Source organism: Phocoena phocoena, chromosome 16 (assembly GCF_963924675.1).
Source record: "Phocoena phocoena chromosome 16, mPhoPho1.1, whole genome shotgun sequence".
Lineage (NCBI taxonomy): Eukaryota > Metazoa > Chordata > Mammalia > Artiodactyla > Phocoenidae > Phocoena > Phocoena phocoena.
Genome location: NC_089234.1, coordinates 76,051,942 through 76,067,376, shown reverse-complemented (window position 1 = coordinate 76,067,376; position 15,435 = coordinate 76,051,942). Strand labels below are relative to the sequence as shown.

Here is a 15,435-nt window from a genome sequence, read left to right as displayed (position 1 = left end):
ATGTATCCCTTGAGGCAGAGCCAGGACCCTGCCTTAGGGCTGCACTATTGTTTCTGGGCTGTTCCTCCCTTGTTTCTGCATCCCCTCCCTTCCCTGATTAGCAACTGTTCAAATCTGCCCTTTGGAACTCAAGGAAGGTTGTGGAGGCTGGAGTCTGTTCCCTACAAACAAGAAACGGAAGACACAGAAAGGCTTTCGGCCCCAGGAGCCCCAAGGGTCCTGCTCGGTTTCAAAACTGGCCCTCTAACCTTCCATCACCTATCTCCCCTCCTGTAGTATTGCTTTTAGCAGTGTCAGCATATCACAGGGAAGGTGGGAGAAGGACTTTTTTCTATGTTATCTGTCTATACTGTCCACTACTATGGATATGACCTGAGATTTTTTTTTTAATTGGTTGTATTTTAAAATGCTTGCATGTGATGCGTTTCTTCTCATGAAGTTAAATTCTTGAAATGCCTATGTGAGTTTTACTTGTTTGATTTATATGACGTAGATTCACAGAATGATGTTAGAATTATAAACAATGCAGAATGCCCGTTCATACTATTTAAGCACATAATGTTCATGCTACAGCCCTGTCACAGAGACCAGTTACCATTGTAGTGATGAGCTAGGCTCTGAGGTGCGTCTGAGTGGCGCAGTCATATAAACAACTTTGTTTTTTGACTTTACACTTCATGTAATTTTGAAAATTTTAAAAAGGACTTGAAACTTATCCTGATAACTCAATTATCGAGTTAATACAGCATTCTGATGAACTGTCTGAAAATTTTATGGTCCATCAGTTGGATTATTGTTGGATGTGTTGGTATGTATCCTTTTGGTCTCTAAGGCAGATGATAAATTTTATTTAGCCATGACCATTAACTATTAATTTTTTAGGGGTTAATCATAATTCCACATTTTCTGCCGTAAGAAGGACTACAGAGTTTATTCATGCCTGTGACTTCCAAACGCTTTTTGGGAGTGGAATTTTTCCTATTCCTCCCTATTAACTTTACATAGTTTCTTAAAAAATACAGGGGAACTGCTCTGGGTAAAACTACAGTGTGAGGCCCTGAGTTGAGCTCCCTGACTCACCCACCACCACTGAAAGTGAGCCCTGGGGATATCTATGACTCAAAGGAGCATGTTCGAGAAACCATTAATTTAGGAATATACAGTTGTTGCTGAAGTACCAAAGAGGTTTCATAAGTGCTCTATTTTCAAATTGTTCTTATACCTAGCTTGTCTTTATGTCTGTGCCATGCTTGATTTGGTATTTTTTTTAACATCTTCATAATTTCCTTTTGTTGCTGCAGAGATAGCTCAGTCATATGTAAAGCAATCGAAAGAACTGTGTGGTAAGACGGATAGAAAATTTTCTCTGTATAAAATATATACATATACGTGCACGCACACTCTAGATCCTATCTGATCAGCTTGGTAGACAACATGGCTAAACATATTTTGATGTCTCTGCCTTTTGTACAGCTCACACAACTGAAATGATGTCTTGACCAGTATAAGTTGTTTCTAGGTAACATCAAAAGGAAAATCACAAAAATCTTTGAAAGACTGATGGGGTCATCCAGTTAAATCCAGGTGGAGATACAGCCGTACAGTTAGTTCCGGCGAGGATCTGGTTATTCCATAAAGATGCAGGCAGGGCTCTTCTAAAAAGCTACAGATCTCTTTCCCATATAGGGACTGCACTTTCCCTCAGTGACCACAGACTTGACCTTAAAGCTCATATGTGAACTGGACAAAGAGAAAATTGCTGAGATACACTGGCCTCTGGTAGGAGAACAAGCTCTGCTAGCCTCTCATCTCCCCTCAAAGGACCAGAACTTACATGGTCGAGATCAAGAGCATTGTGTAGTGCTGGAGTGGAGTTCTCAGACTTTAAAAGCTATTTCGTCTATGTGGCAGGTCCTCTTTTAGGATTCTCCCTTCTATTTGATTTTTTTTTTTAAATCTCTTCAGAATATCTCTAAGTAAAACAAACAGATTAATTGATTCTTCATTTTTCAAAGAGTCCTCTGGCTGTAATGTCAACAAAGGAATAGTGCTGACAAGTGCAGATGCCGTCCCTGGTAAGGTTTTCTGTGAATTTTTCCTCATCTCTTCCTACCATCGTACTGACAAACATTCAGGATAGAGAACGGGGAGAGCCCAAGCAAAGAGCTGGCAGTACCCTCTGTTGTAGGCAGAATTTTAAGACTGCAACCTCTAGGAGTCCTGATCCGTGGTGGACATGCCATGTATAACCCTCTCTTCTTGAGTGTGGGCAGAATCTGAGTATGATGGGGTATAGCTCTCATGATTAGGTTACTAACCAGTTGACTTTGAGTTACTCAAGTGGAGATTAGCCATATGGGCCTGACCTAATCAGGTGAAGCTCTTAAAAGAGATTGGTTCCTTCTTGAAGTCACAGAGATCCAAAGTGTGAGATAAAATCTTCTCCTGGACTGGAAGGAACAAACTGTTGTGGTGTGAGAGGGCCACATGGTGGAAATCTGAGAACAGCCCCTGGTTGATAGCTGGCAAGAAAAAGGAGACCTCGGTCCTGCAACCACAAAGAACTGAATTCATTTAACGACCAAGGAGCTGGAAAGAGGATTCCGAACCTCAGATGAGAACACAGTCCAGCCAGTACCTTGGTTTCATCCTCATGATGCGAAGCAGAGAACCCCAGTCATGCCATACCTGGACTTCTGACCTATAGAACTAGGAGATAATAAATGGGCATTATTTTAAACTGATAAGTTTGTGGTAGTTTGTTCAACAGCAATGGAAAACAAATACATTGACCAATACATTTTTAGTTTCAACTGAATCTTCAGACTCGCAAAACTATCAAAGGGCATCCTTAGTGCCTGTCTACTCAGAAAGGTGGAGAACAGGAATTAATGCTTGCGAACTGGTCTACCTCAAGCATTTCTCTTCGTCAGGAATCTTTAGATGTATTCCCCCAGTCCATACACAGTTAACTAATCAGGAGTTAATTTTATCACAAATCAAGTTGCCCGTAACATAGAAGACATTCTAACTTTTACCCACAGAGACCTGTTAGCCAATTGAGATATGATGCCCCACAGCAAGAACCTGAAAGGGGTTCTTCTGATTCATCCAGAGTCTAGTTCATCTTATCAAAGCCAGAGATTATTCCATATCAAATTTGAGACTGAAGCTTTTTTTTAAATGATAATTTTTATGTGGAGCATGCCTTGATATACTTCCTCGGGAGCCCAGTGGAGATGATACTTACCATGTTAGGTGGGGGACAAGAACAAGGCTAGTAGAGAATAAATATATTTTTGTATATTTTACCACATTGTTCTTTTGATTGCTTTACTAGCCAATATATTTATGTCTGAGCTGACATTCTCTGTAGCAATAAGAAGAAATGATGAAGGTGGTAAAAATCCTAAATCAAGCATGGCACAGATATAAAGACAGGTAGATGTGAGAGGAATTTAAATATAGAGCATTTATAAACTCTTTTAGTACTTTAGTTTATTCTTGTGCTAAAAAGGCTCTAGGCCTAAATTGGTTTTCAAACTTGTAATAGACAAGAAGAAGAAATTGGAAATGTTAAGAATTGGAATGAGAGGAAAAGCAATCTATAATTATTTGCAGATAATTTAATCATTTGCAGAGAAAACCCTATAGAACCTACAGACATTACTAGGAATAACTGGAGCATTTAGCAAGGTAGCATTTCTATACCAACAGAAAACCTGGAAAACTAAATTAAATAGAAGATACCATTTACAGTAACGTCAGGTGTTTTCAGTAATCACTAGTTATCACTTTAACAGAAGGTGTACAATACTTTTACAGAGACGATCACTGAACTTTATTGAGAGGTAAACTTCACTATGAAATTTATCACATGTGGTCAACTGATCTTTGACAAGCATAACAAAAATGCATAGTGAGGATAGTGTCTTCTCTTTCATAACTGGCGTTGGGATAATAGGATATTCATATGCAAAGAATGAAATTGGACACTTATCTAATTTTGAACCACACAGAAAATGTTTTTGTGACTCTGCACAACATGATTTTGGATTATACACAAAAATCAGCTCAAAATGGATTAAAAACTTAAACATTAGACTTGAAACTGTAAAACCCGAAGAAGAAAATGTAGGGGAGAAGCTATTTGACAATGGCCTTGGCAGTGATTTTTTCAACCACAAGAAAAGTCAACAGAAGGAAAAATGGACAAGTGGAATTAAACTAAAACCTTTCTGCACAACAAAGGAAACCATGAACACAACGAAAAGGCAACCTATGGAATGGGAGAAAATATTTGCAAATCATATATCTCATAAAGGGTAATCCAAAATATATAAGGAACTCCTGCAACTCGGTAGTACAAACCAAACCCAAAACCAAACAAACAAAAAACAAATAGCCCATTTTAAAAATGGTCAAAGAAACTGAACAGATATGTAAAGTGCTCTCCATCACTAATCACCAGGGAAGGGCAAGTCAAAAACACGAGATATCATCTCACACCTGTAAGAACATTTATAGTCAAAAAAAAACTGAAGGTAACAAATGTTGGTGAGGGTGTAGAGAAAAGGGAACCCTGGTGCACTGTTGGTGGGAATGTAACTTGGTGCAGCCACTGTGGAAAACAGGATGGAGGTTCCTCAAAAAATTAAAACTATAACTACCGTACGCTCCAGCAAAACCACTTCTGGCTATAGATCTGAAGGAATAGAAATTAGGATCTCAGGGAGATCTTTGCACTCCCATGTTCATTGCAGGATTACTCACAATAGCCAAGATATGGAAACAACCTAAGTGTCTGTGGATAGAGGAAGGAATAAAGAAAACGTCTGTGGTATTTTGCTATGGCAACCCGAGGAAACTAATACACGACCCCTCTGCGCTTATATCCCATACTCATCTAGAACCATTTTCAATTTACTCTTATGTAAGAGCAAGAGCTTAGTGTAATTTGAAGAACTAATCATATCCTTAATTTAAAGCAAGGCAGAGAATCATTTAACATCTTGCCAGATGGTGAAAGAATAGTTATTTTGTCTGGAGGTTACCTGTGTTTTACAAAGTAGGCTCTGGGATATATCTTGCGTCGTGTAAATGTCTCATTACACTGGAGCTTTTTCAAGCTTGTCAGCTCTTCTGTAAGTAAAGATTATCTCAGGGCCCTCGGGTTCTACACCTGTAATGATTATAATCAAATCCAGAAAGGATGCTTTTGATTCTGTATCTGCCACTTGAAAGGACAGTGAGCAAAACTGAATTCCTGGTGCTGGGACTGCATGGACTTCCTTTCCTTGGCAGAAAACCAGATGAATATTTTTGTAATTAAAATAGCTGCATAGCTTTAGGCAGAAAAGACCTCTAAGGAAAAAGAGAGGGATAACTTTCCATTATTGATTTTATTTTGCTGCCTTTAAAAAAAGAAAGAAAGAAAAAACCAGAATATAGAACCGTCAGTCTCTACTTACAATACAATATTCTTTTTACCGTCAGTTGAAATATGCACTATTTGGCAGATGTGTATGGCTCATCAGAAGAGTAGCTGTCAACACGGTGTGAAATCAGGTGGGGTCTGTACTGTCCCAAATACCTACCTTCCTGGCTCCATCATAACATCTGTCCATTCTGTCACTAGTGACATTCTGTACAACTTGCTCTTGGTACAGACCTGGGACCCAGGTTTGTATCAGACCTGGGAAAGTAACGTTATTGGGAATCGCCCTAATTAAAAATAAACTATTGTTGAAGGAAGGAAGAAGTTAGGATTATGACTCACTGCAGTGGAGCAATTCAAGCAGTCAGGGAATTGGGTTGGGACACTACATATTTTGAGTGAAGATAAAGACAGTTATAAAGTGGTAGACAGATTCTAAAGAGTATGAAGATGATGGAAACCAGCATAATCAGTCTCGTAGTTCTCTCTGGAATCAGAAAGGGAAGCTGTCCTAGAAACACTCTGGATACTTGCAGGAATGAAACTCTTAAATATGTACTACATTCATGGAATACTTCAGGCAGTGAGATTTTTCATATTTAGTGTTAAATTTCAGATTATTATTATTTAACATATAGCTTTTGAGCTTACGTGTATGTAATCTAAACAACATGTTGTTTGGGGAAATTCATTGTGAAATGATTGGGGAATTCAGTGAAATTCAAACTGCTTAGCCTAAACTGATCCGATAATTGACAGTTAAATTTTATATATTGATGAACAGAGGAAATTTGTACCTTACAGACCATTTTGAGAATGAATAAAGTTTGTAGGTGGTTAATGAGGTAATTTGTGTATATACTAGCCTATCCGCAAATTGGCAGTTTTGCATATAGTGAATGAATGTTTCAGGTACTAGGGGGTAATACAGATGTACAACACCAATGGCTTATTTACAACACCAATGGCTTATTACTTATGAATGCTATAGAGCCAAACAGCAAGATTTAATGTTTAAATTATACTGAAAAGATCAAGGAATCAGAATAAAGGATGTCAGAACCCTGTGTATATTAAGCGTTCCTTTTTTTGGATTTGTACTGATGGAGAGAATGTGATGGCTTTAAAATGATATTCAAGGTCAAACATAAAAGTTCTACTGCTTTGCTTATCTGAAATAAACCAAGAGCCAGGAAGAAAGTTTGGGAATGTCCCTATTGTGCCAGCATTGATGTTACAGAGTCCATGCACTAAAGATGCATTTGCATCATGGAAAATTCCCTAAGACCTCACTTAGCATAATTCCTTAATTCATTTTCAAAGCCAACATGAAACAGAAGCAACAAATATCATGTCTGAAGCCCTGGGTTCTAGACCCTATTCTGAAAATCATTCTTCCCATATGATCTTGGGCAGATGGCCAGCCCCTCTGTTTTCATATCCTTAAAATAAAAAACACTAATTGGAAATGGTCTTTTCATGCCCCTTGCAAGTCTAAAGAGCCCAGAAATCTAAGGCAAGTGTTTTTTGTTTTTGTTTTTCCCTCCTTCTCTGCATTCTTGATTCAACTTTTAGCATCTCATTTAACTAGCTGTAGGACCTTCGACGAGATGATTTAACATCTTAGTTGTTTCCTCATCTTGAAAAATGGGGTTAATATTTAATAATAAGTGGGAGGTCTTCTCTGGCAGTCCAGTGGTCAAGACTCCGTGCTTCCACCGCAAGGGGCATGGGTTCATTCCCTGGTGGGGGAACTAAGGTCCTGCATGCCGCACAACGTGGCCAAATTTTTTTTAAAAAAGCATAATAATAATAATAATGAATGGCAAAGTGCTTATATCTTTTCTGGCACATAGTACGCCACCAGTAAATGTTACCCTTCCTTCTGATCAAATTACTCAAATTTACATGTTAGTATAATATCGGCCATTTTTGTCTGCTTTGGGCCGTTTGGTTTGGCTTGTAAATGTTGATTCCTATCTGTATTTTAGAAAATTTGAAATCTGAAATCGTATATTCTTAGGAAAAGCTGGTATGCTTGTGATCGGCTTTATCTTCTTCTCACGCTGGCCTCTCAGCGCCACATCCTGTGACTGCCAGTTCTTTTGCTGGACTTGCATGCTCCCAACACACCCCTCTGCCCAGGAGTGAAGAGGCTTCTCAACAGAGAAAGTTAAAATTTGCTGTAGCCATCTGTCTTTTGTTGGAGGAAGCAGTTTTAACCATAAGCTGTAGCTACTGTTTTAACAGATTTACAAATAGCTAGGGCGGGTCTGGCACAGGCCCAAGTAACCAATTGGACTCATGTGTCCTAATTCAAGACCCACTGCCAGGAAGAAAACTTCCCTTAGATACATCAGACTTTGTTATTTGCAGGGTGTCAGTTAAGGTATTTGGAATAGAAGGTCGAGAACACAAAGGACAGGAAGGTAGGACCAACATTTCACCTGTGCCGGGGTGTGTATGTGAATTTGTGGAAGTCTGTTTCATTGGGTTGGAATATTTTTGCGTTCAGCGTACCTCAAGCTAATAAAGAATTGAACCTCAGTTATCATGTTTTGCTGTAGGAAATGATTAAGAGTGAGGTCATTTATCAACTTGTCTTATGTATTCATGGCAAAACATTCCGTCAGTCCTGATAGCATTTATGATGTCCTGACATTGTGTTATGTATATTGGTAACTATTTATTTATTCTTTATCTGCCTTCTCTACATAAAGATAAGCTCCGGAAAGGTAGGGACTCCTTTTTGTTCTGTTCACAGCTGTATTTCCAGTGCCTAGAGTAGCGGTTGGTACCTGGTCGGTGTTCTTTAGATATTTGCCAAATGGAGGGAACTGATACACAATGTTTGAATATTGAAAACTTAGAGCAGGAGTTGGCAAACTAAGGTCTGAGGGCCACATCCAGCCTGCCACCAGTTTTTGTGAGTAAAGTTTTATTGGAACACAGCCATGCTCCTTTGTTTACATACTATCTGTGGCTGCTTTTGCGCTGTAACACAGGCCTGAGTAGTTTTCACCGAGATCATATGGTCCAGGAAACCTAAAATCTCTACACTCTGGTGATTGCAGGCCTGAATTAAAGCACGGAGCTTGAGATCTGGCAGACCTGGGTTTATTTTCTGGCCACTTAGCTGTGATTTAAGCCGAGATTGGACTTAAATCACTGGAAAAAGATAATAATGATTCCTGTCTCAATGAATGGTCGTTAAGGGTCACTGAGATGAACACTCAGGGAATTAGCTGCTGTTAGGGAACCTTGTATGTTAAGCATTCCATCTGTTGTCAGCACATTGATTTGCAGGGCATTGGCCAAATGGAGGTGACTGAGGCCTGGCCCTTTCCCATGTGGCCCCTGAAAAGTACCTGGAGTTTTTCCTCCACTCTCCATCTGCTTTGATACCATTGCCATATAGTTGTTCCTGCTGTGATATGCTAATTTTAAAAATGTAGTTTTTAGAAATATCTGTTGTTTTATTATCGTAACAGCTATTAAAACTGCATCTTCTGAAGTCAGAATACAATTTAATTAAGTTCTACTTCATTTAAATTACAAAGAGAAAAAAGCATAATTTCTACTTATGGATGTACTTTCACAGATAAATTCCTTTAAAGGAGACCAAAATGCTAAAGCAGTGAAAAAACCATCTACTGCTATAAGCTAATGAAAAAGTGTATCTATTTATCTTTCATAAAATTAATATATTCTTTTTGAGCATTTGGAAAATACAAAGGAGTATAAGAAAATGGTTAAAAATTATATTCCCACTACCCAGAGAGAAATTTGACTTTTAATGTGTTTTTCTCCCATTTATAGGTTTGAGATGTAAAAATAATTTTTTGCCACCTTTTTTAAACTTAATATTATATATAATATGTTGTCCTAAGGCATAAAAGGATTTTAAGCAGGGCTTCCCTGGTGGTGCAGTGGTTGAGAGTCCGCCTGCCGATGCAGGGGACACGGGTTCATGCCCCGGTCTGGGAGGATCCCACATGCCGCGGAGCGGCTGGGCCCGTGAGCCATGGCCACTGAGCCTGCGCGTCCGGAGCCTGTGCTCCGCAACGGGAGAGACCACAGCAGTGAGAGGCCTGCGTACCGGAAAAAAAAAAAAAAAAAAAAAAAAAGATATTAAAAAAAAAAAAAAGTATTTTAAGCATAACTTGTGGTAGTTTTACCAATATCATATTTTGAGAAATGTCAGCGTTTTAGAAAAGTACAAGAATAGTGCAATGTACACCTGTGTATGCTTCACCTGGAATCACCAGTTTTTAAATGTTGCCATGTTAGTTTTACCTCCCTGTATAGTTTTATTTTGGTGAGCCCTGAACATGATATTTAATGACTATACCTATTTAATCTTGTGTATGTATCATAATTAACCATTCTCTTATTACACCTATTAGTTTCCTTTACCTTTTTTTTTTCCATTTAAAATTGAGTTTAGTGAGCGTATATATTAAGCACTATACATACAGGATCTTGTTTTTAAAACCATAACCCTCATGGGTAGATATTACAGAAGAAAGGATTAAAGCTTAGGGAATTTAAGTAACTTGCCAAGAAGTGGTGGAGCTGAAACTTGAATCCAGGTCTCTTGGATTCCAAAGTCCCTGTTCTTAGTCATTTCCCAGGACTGCCTGTCTGCCCTCTACTTAGATGGTGACTCTTCTGCAGAATCTTCCCGACTTCATCTCTCTACTCTTCCTTGGCTCTTAGCACTCCCTCTTTTTAGATGGGTCAGTAGGTTATTTTATTACTTCTTCACTTGTCTCCCCACCGTATTAGACTATGAGAACATTTAGCTGGGTCTGTGTTAGTGACCTAGTATTCCTTGTTTCTGGCACACAGTAGCTGCTCAATAAACATCTGTTGGATAAAGAAATGAATAGGTGAAAGTGTCTTAATGCATATTGCTAAATCACTTTTCAGCACTCCTGTACTAGTGTAATTTTATTAGCAAGATTTCTGGTACCAAGTTCACTGCACACTCACTAGCAATGAGAACTTGAACTTCAGCAACTTGAAGAACATGTTGTTTGGACCATTTTGTATCCACATCATTCTTCCACCTTTCTATACAAGAAAGAAGTAGGTATATCCCATTTCCTTAAATGAATATTTTATTTTTACGAAGGCTGTCGTTTGTTGTCATCATACAATACATATTCATTGAAAAAAATTATTGAGAGACATAAAAAGAGGGAAAAAGCATTAAAAATTCCACCATTCTGAAACTTTTTTGATTAAAAAAAACCCCTTCTGGTGCTTCTGCATCTTTAAAAATAAGCCATATGTTCCATCTTTCTTTCTCGAAATAATACATACTGTGAATATTTTCCTATATATTAATGAACTTTTGAAAAGCAGATTTTCAAAAGCTAAGTAGTATACCATCTCCAGGAAAAGAAAAACACATATTTATTGTCCAAACAGTATTCTATGATTGTATACATAGCCATAGTGAACAGTTTAGGACACAAATCTTTGCGCACAACACTTTAGATGAAAATATATCAGACATACAGAAAAGTTCAGATATTAGTATGACAAATACCCAAAGATCTACTCTACAGATATTTTAAGGTATCCAGTAACTTCACTTTTAGAGTAGGAACTCCAACTACATATAAAGTGGTTAGAAAGAAAAATGTGTAGCATCAGCAGAGATGTTTCTGCCTCCGTATCCCCTAGTTTATGTCAAATGAATGTTAGGTTTTCCCGTTTGTGCAAATGTAGTTCAAGCTGTCTCAGATCTATTGCATTTACCCAATCCTTTTCTTTGATTCCTTTGAGGACACTTATTTAAGACAACTTTCCTTGACTACTGCATCAAGAGCTGGCACAGCTGCAGACACAGCTGTGGCTTTTTTAGTTTTAGCTAGAAACTCATCATTCACACTTCCTTGAACCCAGCTGGATGTGTTCTTGCTTCCCAGTTGGTAATGCTATGATTCAACCGTTTATTTAAATATATATTGATGATACAAACTGGATGAAATCATTATGAATTATCAGATGTAATTTCATTGTCTTGTGCTGTCTTGAGAGTTATACATTGCTTTCACTGCCACTAATTTCAACAAGGAAAGAAATGGACATCATAAAGGTAGAAATCTGTCAGCTTATTCTGAGGATCCCCTGCTTTTTTGATTTGCAAGTTAGATCTTCTAATTTGTAGCCTGCATCCCAATACTGACCTTGTTTATTGTGCTGACTACTTGAACTTTCATGTAAAATATTACAGAAAGATATGAAGAGTACGTAAATGCCCCCTCCACTGAAAAGTATCATCTCATCCCCTTGCCAAACAGCTGATTCCAAAGAACTCAGACAATTAACATAATTAATGTAGTTTCCCCTTTTTATTTAATAGTGGAAAGATTAACCATCCCTGCCACACATTGAAATATTTTGTTTTTTTCTTCATTGCTCATTGCTGTTGCTTTTGATTTAGTTTCTTGTTAACTTTTAACTTTTTGATTTCTTATCTTAGCTATTTATGTTAATTTTGCATTACCCTGCTTAATCTATACCAACAGTGACATTGAAGGGAAAGGGACAGATGGAGGAGTTTCAGTAGGATTTTAGCAGCTACTTCCGAATTCTTATTTATATGTATATTTTCTACGCTTAGATCTAGGGTACCCTAGGGGGAAAAAATGAGGCAAAATTCTCTTCGGAGATCAAAAGCAGCTATAAGTGAATGAACACCTTTAAAAATGTGGCCTCCAATCCTTTTTTTTTTTTCTTTTTTGAGTTACATGTAAAGCTCAGCTGTGTTTGATGTTTGCACATTTCAGGCTCTTTGGCAATGCGCTTTCCATGCTAAAAGGATCTTATACGAATGATACTGAAGATTTTGATGTATTTTTTTTCTTCCCAGGATTCATACCTGTATGTAGCCTTGGAGTGGCTCAAGTGGGCAGGATGAACTTTGGAAAGGATGTCAGCACCTTGAAATATTTCACCATCTGTGGCTTACAAGAGGGCTATGAACCATTTGCCGTTAACACGAACAGGGATATTACCATGTGGCTAAGCAAGAGGCTTCCTCAGTTTCTCCAAGTTCCATCAAACCATGAACATATTGAGGTTTGCTTTTCCTTTGAAAATCAGACCATTGCCAAAAAGCAGGAGCGGGTGTTCCCACTTGGACAGTTACTGTCATTTACTTAAAATGATGGCTCTGATGTGTTCCACTGTAAGGAAATCTAAGGGCAGGATTACCCTCTGATTTTAGGTACTTATGAGAGGCTGATTAGACTGATTACCTACAGTTAATCCTCAAACAACTTCGGGGTTAATCTGCATATAATTTATAGTCGGCCCTCTGTATCCACGGATTCAGCCAGCTGTGGATTATGTAGTGCTGTAGTATTTACTATTGAAAAATACCCACATATAAGTGGATCCAAGCAGTTCAGACCTGCAGTGTTCAAGGGTCAACTGTATATAATTCTTTTTTTATGTAGGCGATGTCAGGCTCCATCTGAATATATACAGTTTTAGCATGAATTTCCCAAATCATCTTCTGAGTTAGAAACAGAACTGTGAGTATGTCTGTAACACAGCAATCCCTCTATTTAATGATCTCATTTATAAAATTATGCCATGGGCGGGCCATGTTTTGGGTTGTAAAGGTGTGATGCACGTTAGGGTTTTAGAATCAGGAAACTGACCGTGATGAGCATTTGAACAATCACGTCTTCATTTGTTAGGTGACCAGAATTGACGGCACCATCGACAGTTCCCCGTGTTTAAAGGTCACTCAGAAGTCCTTTGGCTCTCAGAACAGCAGCACGGATCTCATGTTTTATCGTCTGAGCATGCCCATCGAGTGCGCGGAGGTCTTCTCCAAGACTGCGGCTGGAGGGATCCCTGGCGCCGGTCTCTTTGGGCCCAAGAATGATTTGGAGGATTATGATGTGGATTCGGACTTTGAGGTTCTCATGAAGACAGCTCATGGCCATCTGGTGCCAGATCGAGTGGACAAAGACAAAGAAGCTACAAAACCAGAGTTTAACAACCACAAAGATTATGCTCAGGAAAAGCCCTCTCGTCTGAAACAAAGGTCATTGATCCATGCAAAATGATTTTTTTAATTTTTTTTAATTTTAATTTTTAAATGATTTTAAATATATAGTTATTATGTTAGGGGATCACAGGAGAGGGTAATAGTGGGTAAGGGATTTCCAAAGTCAATTTTTTCTTCCTCTTCCTCCTTCTTTATGTACCAAGGATTCTACAGAAGAAAAAGCAGCCTGTTGGCCAGCTAATTTGTTACCACTAACAATCTATCTCAAGAGTTATTTTTTCTATGAATTTTTTTTTTTTTTTTTTTTTTTTTTACGGTACGCGGGCCTCTCACTGCTGTGGCCTCTCCCGTTGCGGAGCATAGGCTCCGGACACGCAGGCTCAGCGGCCATGGCTCACGGGCCCAGCCGCTCCGCGGCATGTGGGATCTTCCCAGACCAGGGCACGAACCCGTGTCCCCTGCATCGGCGGGCGGACTCTCAACCACTGCGCCACCAGGGAAGCCCTATGAATTTTTTTTATTGTGGTAAAAATAAAAGTTAGCGTCTTAAACATTTTTAAGTGTACAGATCAGTAGTGCTAAGTATATTCACATTGTCGTGAAACAGATCTCGGAACTTTTTTAGTTTGCAAAACTCTGAAACTCTACACCCATGAAATAGCTTGCCTTTTCCAACCTGCCCCAGCCCCTGGTCATCGCCATTTTACTTTTTGTTTCTATGAATTTGACTGCTTTAGATACCTCATATAAATGAAATCATACAGTATTTGTCTTTTTGTGACTGACTTACCTCATGAAGCTTAATGTCCTCAGAGTTCATATGTGTTGTGACATATGTCAGAATTCCCTTCCTTTTTAAGGCTGAATGATATTCCAGTGTGTGTATATACACCACATTTTGTTTATCCATTCATCCGATGATGGACATTTAGGGTGATTCCACCCCTTGGCTATTGTGAATCATGCTGTTAAGAACTTGGGTGTGCAAATATCTTATCACAACCCTACTTTCAATTCTTTTGTATATATACCCAGAACTGGGATGCCTGGTACTGCAGTATTTAAATTTTTAAAAAAAATAAATTTATTTATTTATTTTTTGGCTGCATCGGGTCTTCGTTGCTGCGTGTGAGCTTTTCTCTAGTTGTGGTGAGCGGGGGCCACTCTTTGGTTCGGTGCGCAGACTTCTCGTTGCGGTGGCTTCTCTTGTCGCGGAGCACGGGCTCTAGGCACACGGGCTTCAGTAGTTGTGACTCGCAGGCTCTAGAGCACAGACTCAGTAGTTGTGGTGCATGGACTTAGTTGCTCCACAGCATGTGGGATCTTCCCGGACCAGGGCTCAAACCCATGTCCCCTGCATTGGTAGGTGGGTTCTTAACCACTGCGCCACCAGGGAAGCCCTATATTTAAATTTTTGAGGAAAAGATTTATATTGTATTCCATAGCAGTTGTACCATTTTACAATCCCATCAGCACTGCACGAGGGTTCCAATTTCTCCAAGTCCTTGTCAACCCTTGTTACTTTCTGGTTATTTGATAGTAGCCATTCTAATGGGTGTGAAGTGATATCACATTGTAGTTTTGATTTCCATTTCCCTGATGATTAGTGATGTTGAGCATGTTTTCATATGCTTATTGGTCATTTGTATAACATGTTTGGAGAAATGTCTATTCAAGTTCTTGGCCCATTTGTTGATTGGGTCATTTGCATTTTTGTTGCTGAGTTGTAGGAATTCTTTGTATATTCTAGATATTAACCTTATCAGATATATGATTTGTATTTTCTCCCAAGAGTTAGTTTTTAAGATGTTTATATTGACATTACTGGTTGAACCTCAGAGTATTCTCTCTAAATAGTACTTTTTAATGGAGGAGAAGGTAGATTGTTTTAGCGTCCTTTCTTACACTGAATTTGAAATTCTCAACCTCAACACTATTGCCACTCTGGGTTAGATAATTA

At 38.7% G+C, this 15,435-nt stretch overlaps 1 protein-coding gene across 1 annotated transcript in view; it reads left to right on the top strand.

The window, feature by feature from the left end:
• Nucleotides 1-15,435, top strand: part of RYR2 (ryanodine receptor 2) — a 515,056-nt gene that overhangs the window by 258,934 nt on the left and 240,687 nt on the right. The window contains exons 30-31 of the mRNA XM_065893933.1: nucleotides 12,324-12,532; nucleotides 13,159-13,511. Coding sequence (XP_065750005.1) covers nucleotides 12,324-12,532; nucleotides 13,159-13,511 — 562 coding nt within the window. The remainder of the gene's footprint in view (nucleotides 1-12,323; nucleotides 12,533-13,158; nucleotides 13,512-15,435) is intronic.